The sequence below is a fragment of the Ananas comosus genome, linkage group 12 (assembly GCF_001540865.1).
Source record: "Ananas comosus cultivar F153 linkage group 12, ASM154086v1, whole genome shotgun sequence".
In the NCBI taxonomy this organism is placed as follows: Eukaryota; Viridiplantae; Streptophyta; class Magnoliopsida; order Poales; family Bromeliaceae; genus Ananas; species Ananas comosus.
Genome location: NC_033632.1, coordinates 8,373,906 through 8,389,411, shown reverse-complemented (window position 1 = coordinate 8,389,411; position 15,506 = coordinate 8,373,906). Strand labels below are relative to the sequence as shown.

Sequence of the window (15,506 nt, the reverse complement as noted above, 5' to 3'; positions counted from 1 at the left end):
CACTTGTTGTACACAATCTTGTTGTTTAGCCTTCGGCGGACAGGGGAGGTGCTGTCCGTCTGGCATCTATTCGACGCGTCCGAACCGGACCAAATTGGTAGCAGTCTCGGGGCATGACAATAGTAGGCCGGTTAACGAAGTCGGCGCATTTCCTATCGATTCATATTACATGGTCGGGGGACAAGTTGGCCCAAGTATAAATCGACGAGGTTGTGAGACTCCATGGGGTTTCGGTATCAATTGTATCAGATCGGGACCCAAGATTCACATCTCACTTTTGGAGGAGCCTACAGGAGGCATTGGGCACACGGCTCGACTTTAGCACGGCATTTCATCCTCAAAGTGATGGTCAATCCGAGAGAACGATATAAATACTTGAGGATGTGCTTCGAGCGTGTATACTTAACTATAAGGGCAGTTGGCATGATCATCTATCGATGGCGGAGTTCGTGTACAATAACAGTTACCAAGAGAGTATCGCGATGGCGCCATTCGAGGCCCTTTATGGAAGGAAGTGTCGCTCTCCAATCCATTGGAGCGATGTGGGCCAGAGAGCTACTCTTGGCCCGAATGTGGTGCGGGAGGCGGAGGAGAAAGTTCGCCTTGCCCGCCAACGACTTGCTACGGCGCAATCTCGGCAAAAGAGCTATGCTGACAAGAGGAGAAAGGACAAAGTTTGCAGCTGGAGACCGCGTATTCTTGAAGATATCGCCGATACGAGGAATAAAACGGTTTGGAATCCGGGGGAAACTAAGTCCCCGGTACCTTGGACCGTTCGAGATATTAGAGCGGGTCCGCGCGGTGGCCTACAAGATAGCACTACCACCGAGGCTTGCGGGAGTGCACGATGTGTTTCATGTATCGAATCTCCGCAAGTACATTCATGATCCCGAGCATGTTCTTTCGTTTGAACCGTCCAAAATTCAAGAGCACATGACTTATGAGGAGTTCCAGGCGTACATCATCGATCGAGAAGTGAGAAAACTACAGAACCGTGAGATTCTGTATGTAAAAGTCCGTTGGTGCAACCACGATGATCGAGAAGCCACTTGGGAGCTCGAGAGCGCGATGCGGGAGCATTATCCCCATCTCTTTGAGAATCTGGATTGAGGTATGGAATCTAGGTTTTAATCAAGTTAGTTTCGCGGACGAAATTAATTTTAAGGGGTGGAGAATGTAACGTACCGAAGCTCGATAGAAAATATCGAACTTTAGCCAAATTGACTAAAGTGCGCGAAAGGAATAATTGGATAAGTTCCAATTATTGTTCCAACAATATTGGAAGGGTTAAAAAGGAGTTCTAAAAGAGTTAAAAGTGTTTTAGAATTGCTCGGCGCGAAGAGAAGTCGAACAATGCGAAAAACTGCAGTTTGGGCAAAGTGTACCGATACAGCCATCAAAGTGTACCGGTACAACAAGCAGGCTGAGAGATAGCAGCTCTCGGGTTTGGGCCTCTGCGCAAAGCTGTACCGGTACAAATAACGTGTTCCGGTACACTTTGGTCTGGTAGCACCAAATTGGTCTGCTACAAATATAAAGATTGGGAGGGCTTTTTGGCAATTGTTACAACATGTAATATACCCCTTCCCTCTCTCTTTTCACAGCCACCATCTTTCCCTCTCATTTCTCTCATTTATCTCTCTCTTTAGAAAACTCCCCAAAGAGCAAGGAGAAGGAGGAGAAGGGCTTTTTAGAGGGATTTGGAGCTTGTGAAAAATCTTGAAACTCTCCAATAAGGTGGACTTGGGTGAGCTTGTGACCAAGGTGAGGTTTTAAGAAAAGCTGAGCCTAGGGTTTGGGTTTTGTACCCTAGAAAGCTAGGTTTTGGAGCTTCTACAAGTGTAGAAACCTCTAGTGGCCATGGAAACATGAAGACTCATGTTTTCTTCAAGTGCTCTATCGGTGGATTTTTAGGGTTTGCATTCTAAGTCTTAGAATTGGTTTAGATGATTCTAGATGAACTTCTAGGTGTTGGACAAGCTCTCTTTTGCTTGTTTTAGAGATCAAAACTTAGGATTTAGCAAATGGCAACGTTAGGGCACCCAAATTGGGGCTTTTGCCTCCGAATGTTTCCGAGGCAAATTGACCTCGCGGAAACCTAATTGGGGGTATTCCCAACACGTTGGGCAACTCGATTCGACAATACGAAAAGGTCTAGATAAAGTTATTGAGAAAAGGCCTAATTTGGCTTCGTTTTACCTCAGGCGTGAGAGTAGACGCCCTAAAATTCCAAGAATTGAACCGTAGCATCCTCTCAACCATCAAAGGTGGGTGGTGCTTTTCGAAGTCATCGATCTTCCTCTTATGTCTAAAGTGTCATTTATTTGAGCATATGTGAATGTTGAGCATTGAGCATAGTAAGGTTATTTGAAAGTATTTTCTTGCATGTTATGAGTATAAATGCATGTGAAAGAATGGTAAAAGACTAAGAACATGAAAACCCTATGTATGTATTAAAAGTGAAAAGAACCTAGAGGTAAAGAATCAAAATGACGAAATGACATATGGATTAGGTGGCATTAGTAGGTGTCAAGTATGCAAATGAACACTAGAGTGTGTGACATTAGTAAATGACAAGAATGCTAGAAATGAACACTTAGAGAACAAGTGTGGCATCAATGTGAGTACAAGAACAAAGTAGTGTACATGACACTAGTATAAGTAAAGAATGCAAGTAAATAGAGATAGCAACATATGAGCATTGCTTCCTTTAAGTCAAGGAATGGATTTAATTCGGAATCCTTAAAGTTAAGGATTGTATCATACTCGCCTGTTAGTCCTTGCTCGGAGGGCGGTAGCTCCCCCTCGGGCAATGAGCTTCGGAGTAGTCATCACTGGGTCGTAGGAGTTTCTCCCCAAAGGACGGTCCCGTCGAGTCGTAGGAGTTTCTCCCTGATACTAGGATTTAGAGTTGGTGAGTTTGTTGAGGGCGAGACCTACGGGCTAGCCATGAGATTGGGCAATGAAAATGTAATCTTGCATTCATCATGAGCATTCTATCGAGCATAGCATTGTTTATTGTTCAGGCATATTAGCTGCATTTATTGGTTGGTTACTATCTATTCTTTCTTCTATTATACCTAATTTAGACCTAGTGGGAAAGTCGGCGAGATCGGGGCCGAACCCACTGAAAACTTTGTTGTAATTCTCACCCCACTATTTCTACAGAGCCGGGACTGAACGAGCCGGCTGACAATCGCGGTAAGGGTATCGCGCCCTAGACAGAGACCGCCCGAGATACTCTACATTTTGTAGTTACATACCCCTTTTATATGTATATCATCTTTTGTACCTTGATGATGATTAGGGATGGTTAGAGCAAATGTATTAAAGATACTTTATGATGTTAAATGCAAAGGTTTATTTTGGAGATTTGAGATGTATAAAAGAAATGATGTAAGGATTGTAATAGAATTTCGAAGTTGAATGCATGTATGTGATTTAAATTTGATCATATTACTTGTGATGTTTTGTTTAGTGCTTTCACTTTGGCTATTGCTTGCCCTCGTGCAAGCCATTATGTTTGCTTCCGCATATGCAAATTTTACTCTATTGATACTTGTTGTTGAGCCTTGGGCGGACAGGGGAGGCTCTGTCCATTCGGCGTCTGTTCGACGAGTCCGAACCGGCCAGATTGGACCGGGTTCGGGGCGTGACAAGCAGTACTCTTATATAAATAGGACCTTTATAATCTTTTTAATTACAAGTTAATGAAAATAAAAGCAAAACATAATTTTGGCCAACATTGTATACATGATAGAATATGAGCCAACAATTGGATCAGGATCTAGTGAATAAAATTAAAAGGCCACCAAGAGCTAAATAAATGAAGAGACAAATAATTAAGCAAATAAATCATGTATATCCATTCTTATATTTATCTGTTTTTGTAGTTATTCGATCCATATCGAGGCCAACATGAGTGAGCTAGCCTCAGCTCGTCTTCGGCTCTTTTATTTTTTAAACTAAAAAACCAAAGCATATGATCGGCTCATTTGTTTATCAAGAAAACTGAATTCGAACCAAAAAAAAGAGCTCACAAACAACAAGCTGTGTTGACAACCCTACTTATAACCAACCTAAGTAACATCAACTCAATCTTATTCAAACTTGAAAACCACTCCAAAAGGAATCATGTAAGACTTGGATCGAATTAGATAATTGCTTTTTATGCTCATATTGAGTTTCAAGTTTAGCACTATATAGCTCAAGTACCCCTGAGTAGACCTATGTAAAGGAAACTAAAAGATGTTGAATCCTCATGAAACTGTCAAGCAATCAAAACTCGCAAACAGGCACCACGATCAAGCCATGCCAACTAGTAGACCCTAGATGCCTGTAAATCAAGGATCTTCTAGAATGGAACAAAGTAGCATCCTAGACAAGGGACTGTAATAGAAAATTTAGCTTGTGGATCCACAAAGGCTTATACATCTACAAGTCACACTTCATAGGATATTCAAAAAATGATGTCCCTTTAACTTGTTGACCAACTACCATCTTTGGTCCTTCCCGTGACGGAGATCAATAAACAACAAAGTCTTCTATACTACACTAAATATGGAATCCCAAGATAGAAATGAAAATAGAAATGTTTCCACTACTCGACATTTATCCCTTTCATTAAATATCTATTAATTAAATCTAGCTCGAAAGAGTGATCAAGATAGCCTCTTGTGCAATAAAAGTCTAGTTACAAAAAAGTGGTCTATGAAAGGTGTATCTCAAGTAAGTTTAGAAATTAAAAATAGAGCAAACGAAAGGATATGTGCAATACTGAACAAGTAAAAGACAAGAAACTCTGCTAGCCAACAATAAATAACACCCGCAAAAGGAGAACCACCACACTTATCCAATTGGTCTAACAAGTAGTAACTAGTAACACCATAATACTAAAGATCTAATGACTTTTGAAGTGCTTGCTGCTGTCTAAAGCTAGCACATTAAGCAGGTAAATTCTAATTTACAAAACAAAGACATGGAAAGATTGAAAAAGAAAAACCTGTGCAATGAAGAAAACCTCACCTGTTGATAAGCATGAAAGCAGAGGCCAGCAAGAAGAGATCTGGTAAATATCTCTCGAAGATTCAGACCCTAGATACCCAGACAATGAATGATTTATTTTGCAAAGTAGTCAAACTAGCCCTCATATAAAAAATAAATTAGGTATTATTCGTTTTAAGAGGATATACTCACAGCAGAGTGCATGTATGATGGTGTAAACTTGATTCCTTCTGCAAGTAACATTACGGGGATGGTCAAGAAAAGTGACATAATGGTGATTATGGAAAAGAGATTAATGTTGTCCAGAGATTCCTGTTCAAAAGCAGATTTTAAGTGAGAAATATCTCTAGAAAAGCTTAAACTAGTCAAACAAGGAAGAAAAGTTAGTGACAGATCAAAAAAACTGTTGTAGCTACTGGTCTGTTAATGCTTTGATCATTACAACCAGCTATTCACAGTATAGTTGGGCAGGTTGTCAACTACAGAAATTTGCATGGAGAAATCAAACAGTTCGTATCTCAAGTTTGTGAGTACCTCTTTCTTGCCCATGACCTTTTGCTCAACACATTTCATGATTGATTGGCCAGGTTCGAAGCCATGGCACTCCAAAATCCAATCCTGCTTGGACAGATAAGCAACTAACTTGTATGAATGATTGCCACTTGTTATCTTTCACTGAATCCAACAGATGTGAGTTGAAAGATGAGAACTAACCAGTTAAACGAAGCTTCTGTGAAGGATGCTAAAGCAACACCGCCAACAATCGGCACAAGAGAAGCTAATACCCAAACAGTTGGCACCTGAACACATGATGGAGCAGAAGATTATGTTTCCTTAGCCATGAAAAGTGAGATGAATTAAGAAAAATCTGATTCTGGATTTGTAGATATATCCTACTAGATCAGGCCAACATACGAACAGCACAAGTTGAGCACATTACTGGTTTGGTTTCTACAACAAAGTAACCAGCAATGGAAGACAAACGACAAAGAAGGGCTCAACTTATGATGCAGTGCATGTTAGGTCAGTGAATGTTAGCGTAATTTCTTTTAAAATTGTTGGACTAGAGCTGGTTCATTTCTTATCAGATTAATCTTTTACAAAACAAAACTAGCGACAGTCATCTGAACATTGTGTAGCACTCTGACCAACAAAAAGAAAGTATAACCGATAAAACTAAGGGCCTTTACAGACGAACGAAAGATATGGTTCCTATTACAGCCTAGTTTTAGTACAACAACAGAAGATGCCAACAAAATGTCGGGGGAAACGATATACCTCTCCAAGGAACAAAGCTGAAAGCACAATCGTGAAAAAGGGCTCCAAAGCTTTTATTGTATGCGTAAACGAAACTGCAACTTTTCCAAGGCTCATGTTAGTGAAAAGATTACCAAACGTGTGTATAATGGCCAGTGGTAGAATTGCTACTAACTGCAAAAGGCGAATACCAAGAATTAGAACAATAGAACTAGGACTTGATAAAGTTAAAACCGTCCGAGAACCGATTAATACCTTTGAATAAATACCACAGGTCGCCTGTAAAGTTTAGCGCCCCACATGAAAAGTATAAGAACAGTACCAACAGCTAATTGAAATGTTGTGATGGTTATGGGGTACGGATAGACTTCCAAAACCTGTAATGAAGTAACAATAATATTCACAAAATAATAAAAAGCAAGCTGTTTCGGCACAACATTCATCCACCAGACATGAACTAAATCCAACGATTCTCTCTACATCCAGTTCTGAACGAATTCCAGCGTTTACTGAAATCTTGAATTGGCATTTTCCTTTTTCCTCCAAATAAAAGTGGATTTCCTTGTATAAGAGGGATGGATAGTATAGTTTAGTATTGGCTAAAATATGCACGAGTGTCTAAAACTGTCCATTTTTTGTATATTAAAATGTAGCTATTGAAAGATAATGTTGGATATGTTATTATATAATCCAAATAATATGTTCACATACAAGCCCAATAGGTGAAAGCGTATTAAGGCCCATATGAACTGGAGCCCAATAGCTTATTAACCCTAGGGTTTCCCTAAGCTGGAGGTAACACTGTTGAGCATTCCAAATTTGATGTCTCTTGGTGTAATACTTCAAGCACCCGAAAACCCTAACCTCCAACAATCTTGAAGTATTACGATCATATGTCGGATTTGAGCGAGTAAGGTGTCTATTCGAAGATCTTGTCAAGACGAACTCACAGATATAATTTACTTTCGATTCCGACGGTCGGATTGGCCGGGATCTGAGTTGAAAGTCAGGCGGCCGAAATCTTTGATTCAAAAAACCCAGAAATTATAGCCAATTTCTGAGGGTGATACCACTTGGGTTCTGTTCTACTCGTCGATACGAACGTTTTGAGTGGTCACTCGTCTCAAACGGAGGTCGAACGACGGAGTTACGACAATCGAAAGCTTTCAGCAGTTTCCGACGACGAGGGCAGTTCATCTTAAGGTTTTTGGGTGCTACAGATCCATTTTTGGGTCTATTTTTGGCAAATTCCACCTCTACAAAGCAGTTTGATTCAAATCAGGAGCTTTATTCGACTTTGTGGGCTCTGCGGACTACAAGGTGCACTATTTCTAACACTTTGCTCTGATTAAATGGCAATGCGTAGTTCTTATGATATTATAAAACTGCAATCATTTGATGTCACTGAATTTCATGGTTGAAAATTACATGTTCAATTTGGCATGAAAGAACGTGAAATATTCTACACTGTTTTGAGTGATTTTGCATCTACCATTGAAGATGTGGATGAATATCAATGGAACAAGGATGAAGATTTCTGTAGAGATTACTTGTTTGAACTCTCTAAATCCTCGTCTAGCTATGACTTATAGTGAGTATAAGACAGCGAAAGAGATATGGGATCACTTGAACGCTCAGTTCCAAAAACAAGAGGGGCTCTCTAAAACTCTTCTAGCGGAGAAATTTTTTGACTTTAAGTTCAATATGAATTCAAGCATCACCTCTCAATTAATTGAACTTGAAAACATGAGGAACAAGTTGAAAGATAATAAATCTGATATGTCTGATAATCTCTTTGTCGGTCTTGTATTGAGTAAGCTACCTGCTGAATGGAATTCTTTCAAGACTGAAATGCACAGACTGAAAGAACAGATAGGATTGGATGAATTAAAGAGGTATATTCACATTGAGGATCAAAACAGCACTAGAAAGAGTTTAGAACAAGTAGGACAACAAAAGTCAGTTGCCAACTTAGTTTCACACTTCAATAAACCTCAGAAAAGATCTAAGTCACCAAAAGGTGAATCTTCTTCACAGTTAGAGGCCAAAAAGACTATCCCCAAAAAAAAGAAGAAAGGAAAGTACCATAACTGTGGAAAGTGGGGTCACTGGGCAGCTGAGTGTAGACTACCAAAGAAGCCAAAGAATAACACACCACAAAGTGAGGCTAATATACTAATTAGTGAATCTAAACCTCAAGCCTTCATTGGAATGATGAAAATTGGAAAGGCTAGTATTTCTTCTGACTGGTGGTTGGATAGTGGCACTACTTGTCATGCTGCAAATGACAAGAACCTACTCACAGAGGTCACAGAAGTGAAAGACACCGTGGAAAATTGCAATGGTGGTAAGGCAGAAGTGACTCATCCTGGAACTGCAAATTTGGTGCTTTCTTCAGGTAAATTACTAACTCATAACCATGTTATAGTACCTTTACTTAAAAAGAATTGATATCTATGAGCTTACTTGATAAAGCTGGTATGTCTTTTTTCAACTATGAATGGTAGAGTAACCTTATCTGTTAACTCATGTTATGTCGGTTGTGCATTCATGGTTAATGGTATGTATAGGTTGAGTTTAGATAATGATAGTATAAACTATGTGAGTTCTACTCTGATTGATCCAAAGTTGTTGCACAATAGACTTGGACATGTGAACTACAGGAGAATGCAACATCTAGCTAAAACTCACAACATTCCATTGGATACTTCTATTCGATTTGACAAATGTGAAGTGTGTGCACAAGCTAAGATCACTAGAAAACCTTTTAAGATGGTTTCTAAAAGCACACAACTTCTTGAGCTAATACATTCTGACCTTTGTGGTTTTAGAAATTACGTCACTAGAGATGGTCGGAAGTATCTGGTAACATTCATAGACGATTTTTCTAGATATTGTCATGTCTATTTGTTGAAATCGAAAGATGAGGCTTTTGAAAAGTTTAAGATTTTCAAGTCTAGAGTAGAAAATCAACTCAACTTGATTAAGAGGTTTAGGAGTGATAGAGGAGGAGAATATACAATGACAGGGTTCAAGAAATTTTGTGCTTCATAGGGCATAATACTTGAAACCACTACTCCTTACTCACCCCAATCAAATGGTGTTGCCGAGCGTAAGAATAGAACGTTAACTGAAATGTTAAATTCTATGTTACTTACAGCTGGCATGCCTTCTTCCTATTGGGGAGAAGTAGTTCTAACTGCTAATCACATCCTGAACAGGTTGCCACACTCAAAGTTGTCTATGACACCTTATGAGATATGGCATAAGTGTCCTTGTAGATATGATACTCTTAAGACCTGAGGTTGTGTTGCTTATGTAAGAATACAAGATCAAAGAGACCTAAGGTGGGACCTAGAACCATTACCTGTGTATATCTAGGTAGTGCAGAAGATAGTGCTGCAGATAGGTTTTTAGTTCTATCTACTAACACAGTGATAGAATCTAGAGATGCAGAATTCTTCGAGAATAAGTTTCTCAGAGATCATGGCTTGAATGTTTCTGGATCTACAGATATGATTTCGGAATCTCCTGTAGAATCTGAAGCAAGCCCTTCTGACACTAATCCCACACAGCTGGCTGTTGAATCAGTTCTAGTTAGAGTATCTACAAGAGAGAGAGTTCCCAAAAGTTTTGGTGAGAACTTTGTTACTTACCATTTAGAGGATGATCTATTTTCTTATCAAGAAGCAATGAGATCTAGGGAATCCCTACTGTAGGCAGAAGCCATAGATGATGAAATAAGATCTCTATTGCAGAACCACACTTAGCAGCTAGTCAATTTGCCAAAAGAGGCTAAGGCTATAGGCTGTAAGTGGGTGTTGAAAAAGAAATTGAATAGTGATGAATCAATAGCCAGATACAAAGTACGTTTAGTAGCTAAAGGCTATAAACAGCAGAGTGGAATAGACTATTTTGATGTCTATTCACCTATGTGTCATCTATCAACTATAAGAATTCTTCTTGCTTTGGCATCTATTAAACACTTTGTAGTGCATCAAATGGATGTAAAGACAACTTTTCTAAATGGAGAGTTAAATAGAGAAATCTACATGAAACAACCGGAAGGGTATGTCATGAAAGGTCTTGAGGACAAAGTTTGTAAATTGAATAAATCTTTGTACGGTCTTAAACAAGCACCTAAGATGTGGCATCTTAAATTTGACAAAGTGGTAAAGAGTTATGGCTTTCAGTCTAGCTATTCAGATAAATGCCTTTACCATCGTTCTGTGTCAAATAAGATAGTCATCATTTGCTTATATGTTGATGACATGTTAATTCTTGGCTCCGATCATTCTGTAGTGAGTGACGTGAAAGCTACTTTAGCTAAAGAATTTGACATGAAAGATCTTGGTATTGCTAATACCATTCTTGGTATGAAAGTAAGATTTGAAAGGCAAGTCATCTCCCTTAGCCAGACTCATTATATTGAGCAGCTACTTTCTACCTGGGGATACAGTGATTGTAAACCGAGTGAGACACCATGTGATTATAATAAAAGACTGAGTCCTAATGAAGGGACCAGTGTGGATCAATTAAAGTACTCGAAACTGATTGGTAGTCTCATGTATGCTATGAGTTGCACTAGACCCAACATCGCCTTTACAGTTGGCATGCTGAGTCGTTTCACTAGTAATCCTAGTAAAGAGCATTGGGATGCCCTTAGTAGGCTGATGAGATACCTTAAAGGTACGAAAGATTATGTTCTATGTTATTCTGGTTATCCTCCAACTATGGATGGATATTCTGATGCCTCATGGTGCTCAGAAATTGGAAATAGTAAGTCCACAAGTGGATATGTATTCACTTTAGGTGGAGCTGCTATTACTTGGAAATCCAAAAGACCGACTTGCATTGCCTTGTCGTCTATGGAATCAGAACTTTTGCTTTAGCTTCCACTGGTGAAGAGGCAGAATGGATAAAGAATCTAATTTTGGATATTCCTTTGACTTGGCTACAGATTAATTCTTTAAGCCTATTCTGTAATAATCAAGCAGATGTCCAAGTTGTCAAGAATGCTTTCTTTAATTCAAAAAGAAGACATGTGAGATTGAGACATGCGTTGTTGAATTATCTGAGAGAACAAGAAATTATCACCTTGATCGATGTGAGATCGAAGGATAACATGGCCGATACTCTCACAAAAGGTATGCCTAAAGATCGATTATTCAAAACAGTGGGGGAAATGGGGTTAAAGACTATGTAGATTAGTCTTAATTACCATTGTATGTTTTGAATTATCGAATCTTCCTTTGATGGTCAAGCACAATTTATATGTTTCATCGATGTTCATGGTTGCACACTAATTTGAAAAGGGTGAGTTGTCTCATTCCAAACTTGATAAAGATGACTTTAACCTAGTTCAAAGTTCTACCTGGAAAGCTTTTGCCACGCATTGTGATGTAGGTTTGATTAAGGAAATTGACCTTCATAGCGCTTTCTACAGATTATGCATCTCTCTACCTACAATATATTAATGCATGATTACAACACAAGGATACAAATTACATCAGATTCAGATGTGCCGAGTCAACGCTAAGATTAAGAGGATTTTTACAAAGTTAGAATAGACGAATCATCATAGAGACTGTTACCTAGGAAAAGCTTGTTGGTGGCTGCCGAGATGTGTATCAACAAACTATCATCCGCGACATCTACTGAGTTAAAGATTCAGGATCGGAGACAATTGCCTTCCTTAGGATCCTATGCTTTCTCAGTCTCTCATGGCAAGGGATGAAGAAGTCGTGCATTAGAGCTTCTTCGGCAGTGATCCGCCCGCCTTGGGTTTACCATCAAACACTTATTCACTAGATCAAAGAGGGACTCTGGGGCCATCTCGATAAAATCCGGCCTTCTTGTGTTACTCATGCACCACTCCCTCAAATCCAGGGATCGTAAATATCGGATGTCAAGTAGTTCATGGCAAATTAAGGAGGATATCGCATAAAAAAAGGGCACTGTTACATGGAATAATCAGAAACAAAGTAAAGTTGTTGGTTATGTACCGAAGGGTACGAAGACTCGTAGTTGTGTAGTTTGGCTATTTCCCATAGGTCTTCGCTTCCTCTCAACCTTGCAATTTCCTTTATATTCCTATTGGGTGAAAGAACAAAGCATAGTTAAAGGTGGGCATTAACATAGTCTCACACCTAACTTACCATGTGAATTCACATGGGCAATTTACTTACTGTTCGGGATCTCCGCCAAATGGTGTTCTTCCGATGATTAAGTAGAGAAGGGTAACACCAGCAGACCAGATATCAACTTTGCAACCTTGATGAAGAGATTTGAATAAGACCTACATGCAGAAAATCAGTTCAACAGATTAGGAGGTCGAAAGAAGGAAAAAGTTAAAAAGAGGAGGCTTAAAGAAAATTCTATAGAGGAAATTTGGCACCAAATGCTTAATCAAACCTCTGGGGCTCGAAATCCTTTAGTTCCGACACACGGACCTTCTCTCCTGTGCTTCCCATTCCCTGAGATACCACGATGACATTATAGGTCATTCTGATCACAACAGAAAGGTTGGACTTATAACAAATTTTGGTTCTACTTTTTGGCCATGATTAAATACCAGACTCAATGCTTCAATTCTAAAAATCAAGCGTTGGAAGTTTGTCCCTGATTTAATGTTGATCCGAACTAAGGGAAAGCTAGCTTAGTGCAAGAAAGAAACTCCAAGAACTAAACTTGTTCAAACCAAAACTAATGTGGATGAGACTGAAATTTGGACAAGCTTCAGGGACCGGCTATGTTGTTGGCTCAAAAAAAGCTTAAGAATCAAAGTCAATCTTGTGGCAGACCGTTACTTTTAAGCATGCCTGCACCAGCAACAGCATTGCCACCAGAATGCAACGGCAGAGGCGTCATTACAAAAAGTCTCTTATCAACTTTTCCTGGAGGAGCAGCTACCCTTTTCCTCTGAGAAGCTGGAGTTGTCGAAGCTTTGTTATTTGGACTTTGCATTGCCTCATGAAGAAAGTTAATTAACTCCTTGCGCCCTTTACAAGGGATGGGCTGTTTTAACCTATCTGTGGGAGTCTTCATGCTTGTCAGATCCTTTGCCGAGGTTACACCAGAACCTTCTGCAGCTTGACTCCCATATTTATTCTTACTTTCTCCTGTAGGTTGGGAATCAAACGGGCTCCAATTCGTTCTCTTCTTGGTTGTTAAATGTTTCTTGTAATCATTAGCTGCTTCCTTATTCACATTACTGAAATCAGCATTGGTCAGTGTTCTTCTGCCTTGATTAGTTGAAGGGGACTTTGAAGTGGACAAAGAAGCTGCATCTACTCTTGCGAATGAGGCTGTCTCGGGTTTATCTAATCAAATCAAAATGAACAGGACAGTTAGCTCTGAATGAGTTTCACATTTAGGAGAAATGATCCAAGTTTAAACTTACTAGTTCTGAAAAATTTTTGGTGCAGGTCCTGTAATATCAAGAAAGAAACCAGCATTGTTAGTATCCAATAAACAAGAAATTCCCAGAACAAAGAAAGAAGCTAGCAGAATACAAAAGTAGCATTGTCGCTGACATTGGCTAAGTTGAAGTCGATGAGATATCCCTTATTCAGTTTACGAGAAAAGAGAAAGTTCCCAGGTTTAACATCTCGGTGCACTACTCCCTGCAAACAATCAGTGAAGAATAAGAAAAATTATGAACCTAAGGCAAGTGGCAACAGTGAAATTTGCAATTTTTTTACCTGCTTATGCAAGCTTGCAAGGGCTCAAAACATACAATAACCATACCATTGTAGTTCATACACAGTTATTTCCTTTTTTAGGACCTATGAAAAGAAAAGAAGTTAGGGCGTACGTGAAAAGTTCCATGAGAAAATAAGCAATTACAGTCACCTCTGGTCTGTCATGCTCTACATGGTACAAAGCACTCAGCATCGCCACTACTAAAGGAGCCTTCGAACTTTATCACAAAATTCCTCCCCTAACAGCAGAAAAATTAAACAGACAGATCAGCTTATATCAAGATGGTAAGACGGAAGGAAAAAAGAAAGCTCAGATTAATTAATCGGCTGGTACCCAAATCTTTCCAGCATCTTCATTTCATTCTTGACATGATGTGAATGAGCATTTGCATGGGGATCTGACATAAGAAATTACGTGTCAGAACTTCTTGAGAATTTGTTTACTTGCAATTATCTGATAATTAAACAATGCAAAATCTGTGTGCAAAATTATGTAATAAAATTCCTCGTCTTAATAGATTAGACTTAAATAAATCATGCTAATAAAATAGATAGCTACATTGTTATCAAACCAAATTAGTTCCATAATTGTAGTTGTGCACGAGAAGCAGCCTGCTTCTTGGTTGCAATGCACATTATGCTAGCAAATAACTACTAAATAACCATAATACTCTGTATATTTATTAATTTTCAGCTAAAATAGAGTATAAGACCTTGACATTGGAAAGCAACAAACCAACAGCTAAATCTAGTGATGATGAAAGATATTCGGCACTTCACGTACATTTAACCGCAAATATTTTGCCATCAGTTTTCCTCCGGGCCTTGTAAACAGTCCCATAACCACCTGTGCAGACAATGAAGATCATCAGGGAGAGTGATAGAAAACAAAAGAAACATATTCGCAAAGGGTAAAATGTACTAAAAGAAGAAATCTCCAATTTTTACCTGAACCTTCCTCTTCTTCAATGATGAAAGATTCAAAATTGGGCAGTAACTTGGGCTCTACATGGCTCTGCAAACATGTTGTAAGTTCTAAACATAAAGCCAGATGCCAAAAGATTGAACATTGACCTTAATTAAGAGATTGATTTTCATCTATGTATCAGCCGAAACGAGCTTACCTTGGGAGCTTCCAAACATGAGTCCCCCTTAACTTTTTTGGGAGACATAATATGGATGCTGCTTCTCTTCATCTTTTGCTTCATAAGATATTCATCTATCCTGTTATCCTGGATCTTCCAACGGAAGTTTACATCCCCTTGATTATCTGATCCCTGTTTCATATCTGACAACTTAACAGATAATCCAGCCCCATCTGTGCCTTTGGCCTTCAAAGTCAACATTCTTTTTCTTTACAAGTATCATTTGCTTTAGTTGATTGTTGTACCGCAGAAAGTTTCAACATGGAGGCCGTTTGATCTGTCCAAAAATTTTGTCGCATATTTTGGGCTTCTCTAAAAACCCCAACAGTTAATGGATCTCCTTTTTGGCAAAAGACATTGCTGAGATTTTCTGCATTCTCCAATGGTCTTGTGCTAC

The 15,506-nt window shown here is 39.1% G+C and overlaps 2 protein-coding genes across 2 annotated transcripts in view; both read right to left on the bottom strand.

Annotated features, from left to right (window-relative positions):
* LOC109717967 (triose phosphate/phosphate translocator, non-green plastid, chloroplastic-like) overlaps positions 1–6,378 on the bottom strand; it is a 42,340-nt gene extending 35,962 nt beyond the window's left edge. Inside the window, exons 1-5 of the mRNA XM_020243933.1 lie at positions 6,283–6,378; positions 5,539–5,622; positions 5,197–5,316; positions 5,026–5,094; positions 2,767–2,898 (exon numbers count right to left, since the gene is read on the bottom strand). Of these exons, the coding sequence (XP_020099522.1) occupies positions 2,767–2,898; positions 5,026–5,094; positions 5,197–5,316; positions 5,539–5,622; positions 6,283–6,378 (501 nt within the window). The remainder of the gene's footprint in view (positions 1–2,766; positions 2,899–5,025; positions 5,095–5,196; positions 5,317–5,538; positions 5,623–6,282) is intronic.
* On the bottom strand, positions 6,297–15,459 carry LOC109717966 (cell division cycle 7-related protein kinase-like). The gene is made up of 15 exons (XM_020243932.1): positions 15,089–15,459; positions 14,913–14,979; positions 14,749–14,811; positions 14,299–14,362; positions 14,192–14,203; positions 14,049–14,122; positions 13,965–13,987; positions 13,797–13,886; positions 13,664–13,691; positions 13,065–13,583; positions 12,676–12,737; positions 12,450–12,559; positions 12,267–12,354; positions 6,517–6,638; positions 6,297–6,435 (listed from the first exon to the last, which is right to left on the bottom strand). The coding sequence occupies exons 1-15, from the start codon at positions 15,308–15,310 to the stop codon at positions 6,432–6,434; spliced, it is 1,548 nt and encodes a 515-aa protein (XP_020099521.1). The 5' UTR covers positions 15,311–15,459; the 3' UTR covers positions 6,297–6,431.